The sequence below is a fragment of the Engraulis encrasicolus genome, chromosome 4, assembly GCF_034702125.1.
Source record: "Engraulis encrasicolus isolate BLACKSEA-1 chromosome 4, IST_EnEncr_1.0, whole genome shotgun sequence".
NCBI classification, from domain to species: Eukaryota; Metazoa; Chordata; class Actinopteri; order Clupeiformes; family Engraulidae; genus Engraulis; species Engraulis encrasicolus.
The window spans coordinates 25058717-25063716 of NC_085860.1; the positions used below are offsets into that span (position 1 = coordinate 25058717).

A 5000-nucleotide genomic window follows, 5' to 3' on the forward strand; every position below is an offset into this window, starting at 1 on the left:
TTGGCAAACAGCTCATTCAGAACAACCTGTTTGAGATTGGGATCCCGTAAGTACAATACACTCTCCCATTGGATGGCACACAAAGAAATACAAGCACGCACGCGCGCACGCACACACACACACACACACACACACACACACACACACACACACACACACACACACACACACACACACACACACACACACACACACACACACACACACACACACACACACACACACACACACACACACACACACACACATACAAAGACCTTTTTTAAATGCTGAATGCAATCTGCCAAATGTATTGCATCGATCTATGAATCATACAAGTCCACAATGTTAAATACAAGTGTGTTCTTTTTGTGTCCCTATAATCAGGGAGAAAGCACAGTCTTTTGTGCAGTAAAACACGACAGATGAGTCATATTGTGCACTTATAAAGACTGAATGCACCTTTCACTTTCGGAACACAAGTCATTTTTTTGCCAACATAATAATAGTTGCCATAAACCAGTATTTATGCTTTTGTGGCATAAAATTTAAGACACATCCACATAATGTTGTCACCATTTTATTACACAAGCCGTATATACTCAGTTTAATATTTCATACACACAGCACTAATAGAAATATACATTTGTGAGCAATCTGGCGGCCTACAGTATGTTGTGTGTATTTCTCAGGATGACTGGATATTTTCAGTTTACGCCTCATGTCTTTAGCGAATGAATGCATATACACATAAACATAAATGAATGATATTTATATCCTTCTGGATCAATAAAGCATCTCTGCTCTGTTGTAGTTCCAATGCCAGCAATGGAGCATTAGACATAATGCAGAGGAGGACTGTCTGTAGTCATAATTGGCTTTTAACCCGTTAAAACACGCCGTTATAAATGTGTTGTTACCAGAATGGCAATGACCAAGTCGTAGTGCATTACTAAAGGCCCTGTGTTATGTCATAGAAGAGTAGTACCATGGTAATGAACCTTTCAATGACTATTACAACATGCCTCAAATGGTACAGTGTACATTAAGGGGCTGCTGTTTTATCACATAAAACACACAGACAGACATGGGTACTCCTCAAGGATGTGGTTACAGTATGTCATAGTAAAAAAAAAACATTGCAGTGCGATAAGCAGATGGACTAGAAATAGAGTCGTCATCATAATTGTGCTAGCTAGCATGAAGAAGACATCATTCGAAGCAGATGTTTGAGTGAGTGAGTGAGTACTGTGTTGGGTGCAAGTCACTGTGGTTTTGTGAAATAATCCCTTGTCCCTTCCCTTCCCTTCCATCCCTTCCAATGCAGCAAGCTCAAGAAGCTGATAAGGTACATCAAGTCCAAGCGGGGCTCGTTTCAGGAAGAGGAGCGTGAGAAGAAGCTGCAGCGCTACGAGACCGACCACTTCCTGGAGCCGTTTGCCGGCCTCACGCCAGAGTACATGGAGATGAGTAAGTAACGAGGGGTGGGGGTGGGGGTGGGGGTGGAGGGTTGAAGAAGGACCACTGGCTGGGGAGGAGGGTGGGGATGGGTGGTGTGACCGCTGGCCAGTTGGGGGGGGGGGGGGGGGATCCTCACGCCAGAGTACATGGAAATGAGTGAGTCACGAGGGGTGGGGGTGGAGGGTTGAGGGTCGGGGGTTGACGAAGGACCACTGGCTGGGGAGGGGGTGGGGATGGGTGGTGTGACCGCTGGCCAGTTGGAGGGGGGGGGGGGGGGGTGTGACCACTGGATGGGTGAGGTGGGGTGGGGGGGGAGAGATCCTCACATGGACATGAGTGAATCACAAGATTAGTGGGTGGGGGGGTTGACCGTTCGCCGAGGAGGGGGGACCCTCCAGGGAGAAAAAGAAAGAGGTTGACTAATCACTTTTTAAATATATACAGTACGCACAGCACAGAGAAGACCAAACAATAAACTGGGACACTTTTTAAATGTCTCCACAGTCTCAGCAGTCCTTAACATTTTCATTCATATACTTGGAAACAATCAATCACAGCTAGGGGCAAAAGTAGTGCCTAAAAACATCCACTTTCAACGTTGTTGTCCCTAATGTGCAGTCAATTGTACAGCAAGACGTCAAATACATGTAGACGATACATATAACAAGACAGAACAGACATGAAATGCAGTGTCCACATGCAAAGGAATGCTTTGAGTTGACCATTCACTCATCTGGTTCTCCTTCCAATGATTCCATCATGATTGCTGATCATTATTAATTGTCTGGTTTGCTTTAAAGCAATTCTGTTACTATTATGCCATGCTTTACGGTATGTACCATGAGAAAAATGTTTTAGGGGCAGAAATAAGAATTCCCAAATCCCAAACCCAAATATATTTGGCATTACCATTTCCAAAATAGCTTTACTGGACTTGCAAGCTTTCAGTCTTAGACAGAGTCTGATGAACCACATGTTAAAACATCCCCAGCATGAAGGTCAGAACATCTTATTAGTGAAAGCCCCTGTAGAGGGATGCATGGAATGGGTTTTTATTTTGTATTATTGTAAAGCAGGGATCTTTATCCCTCTATATAGTAAGAGTGACTGTTGTTGCAGTCTGACATATTGGCCGTGGTGGCTACTCCAATCCATCATGTGACATAGTTCTGTGGCAGTGGCAGTGGCAAACACTATGCTTCGATTTAAGCCTGCCAGATTATGCTCAGGCTCAGGACTAGTCTTGATGTTATCTCCCCAGCATGTAGGAGATAGAGATGTCACTCTCATCGCTGAAGAGAACAGAAGGGGACTCAGCCCCCCCACCCCACCCCCCATGAATCTCTATATAGAGACTTTCTAAGTTCATGTGAACAGGTGGACAGAGCATGACATTCATTTTGTTTTCCGAAAACCAAGAGAGTGTTTGTCTTGGAGGATGACTCACACTGACAGAAAAAAATGGTATTGGAAACTTATGCTATGGAGGTCCCCTTTGAAGTTAATCACGGTCTTGTTTCTGTTGGCCATGCTTGCAGAGGGCCTGATGCGGCCGCCGCTCTACAATGTTCATAGTCACTCATGAAAGGATTAGTCTACTGTGAGAGAGTTCTCTGGAGGAACATGTTTGTTTTCAAAGGGAATGGCAATTAGTTAAATCATTGATCTTGCCGTATTTGGCGGTCCCGGACGGCCATCCATCCATCCGGCGGCTCATCCAATTGCCGGTTTCACGCTGCGAGCTACACCCACCGTTATCAAATGAGATGCAATTGATCCTCGTAGTTAAATATTAAAAGGTGTCCAACCATTTCTGCTATAATGGGTGTGTGCTCACCTTTTCAATGGCACTGTGCTTAATGTCGTGCAGGCAGCTCCGGGTGACTCTCCGTGCCACTAATTGTAGTTGATATGTCAGGGATGGCACTCCATCAATATCACCCCAACGCTTTGAAGATATCCATGATTGGACCCATTTGGTCACAGCTACACAGCGATGGGTAACCTGCATTCAGACTATACAGATTTCCAAATCACCTGCAATATTCCCAATCCCATAATGCAGGTGATTATAATAACTGGTCCCTTAACCTGGTTAAATCTGTGTAATAATTGGTAGTTTTTATTAACTTATCGTAATGATTTGTTAGAACATTGTTACCAGTCACTGCTGCTAATGACTACTGTGCAACAGCTGTATGTCTAATAATCAGGCAAATGTTTCGATCCGCTCTGAGTCAAGTCGACAAAAGAGATTTATTGAATCTCTTTATGAGGTGTCAGGACTGCAGATAATAGAGAGTGGAGATTAACCAAAGCCTGTCTCTCTTGAGAGGCAGGTGTTGGCTTATTGATTTATCTGTGTGCATATTCACTAGGGGTGCAACAGTACAATGTGTTCACACTTTGGTACGGTTCATGGTTGTAGGCCACAGATATAGTTATGGTTCAGGTAGATTGAAGTTTTTGCTCTTGGTATTTGAAAATATGATAAAACACAATACAGGGATGCAGGCTACGGGGTCTAAGGGAAAGACTTCCCTTCTGTCTTACGCAGTGTCAGTCATGGATTTGATTGTTACTGTATCCGTTCAGTTCATCCAGGACAGTTCAATAAGCCCAGGATGGTTCTATCCTGTTTTTGTTGAGTTTTTTTCATTAAAAATGTAATCCATTCAACTCTAACATACCCACATTTGTAATGAAAAAAACTCAAATCTCATGAGCCTGAATGCTGTGTCTATGTGGCTCCAGGCGCCTAGATCAATGCAGCGTAGTATACGCAGCATCGGGCTCAAATGGGTTAATCCATTTTATTGTTGTGATGGATCAGACAGAGGAAAGACTGTGGTGGTGAATTAAAGGGCAGCTCATGAGAGTGTGGTTCATCTTTGCCTTATTTTGCTCTTTATTTATTTATTTAAATAGATTTCAGCTTTGTGTGTTGTACACTGATAACACTCCCACCACTGGTCTCATATGACCTCACATTAGGGATGTAAATCACAAATTCCATGACGATATGATTCGATATCGATTTCTTTAGGCAGCGATTCAATTTTTTCGATACTTACATAAGAATGCCCCACGATATGATTTGATACGATTACATTTTTTTTAAATTACTTTTCCACTTCTATTATGTTGCACAATTATCTTAAAAGCAACCAAGTGCTCACCAACAGTGGCTGTCTATTGGCAATGCTGCTTTTCCCATTTTACAGCCCTAGTCAGTCCCTATGAAGCACCTGATCACCTGAGGACTACATACGTAGGCCTACTTCATATACATTTATGCTTCATGCTGTACCTTCTTTATGCTCCAGGACAAGATCTTTTTGTAACTGTAATTGTCCCCTGTGCTTGTGCCTATGACCCTCCAATGCTATTACTAGCTCCCTAACTATTAGAGCACAGCTACCCCAGCCGGGCACATGCTCTCACCTACGACACATGCTGGATCTACGCTTCACTAAATAGCCCCTGCCAAGGGTTGTGTGTGTGACAGTGTGTGTGTGTGTGTGTGTGTGTGTGTGTGTGTGTGTGTACGTGTGTGTGCG

The 5000-nt window shown here is 43.6% G+C and overlaps 1 protein-coding gene across 7 annotated transcripts in view; it reads left to right on the top strand.

Moving 5' to 3' along the window:
• The window catches only part of LOC134447480 (anoctamin-1-like), a 60737-nt gene that overhangs the window by 47181 nt on the left and 8556 nt on the right, over nt 1–5000 (top strand). For all 7 annotated transcript variants that reach the window (XM_063196944.1, XM_063196943.1, XM_063196947.1 and 4 more), the window contains 2 exons: nt 1–46; nt 1307–1449. The exon at nt 1–46 is cut by the window's left edge and continues 55 nt beyond it. In XM_063196944.1, the coding sequence (XP_063053014.1) occupies nt 1–46; nt 1307–1449 (189 nt within the window). The remainder of the gene's footprint in view (nt 47–1306; nt 1450–5000) is intronic.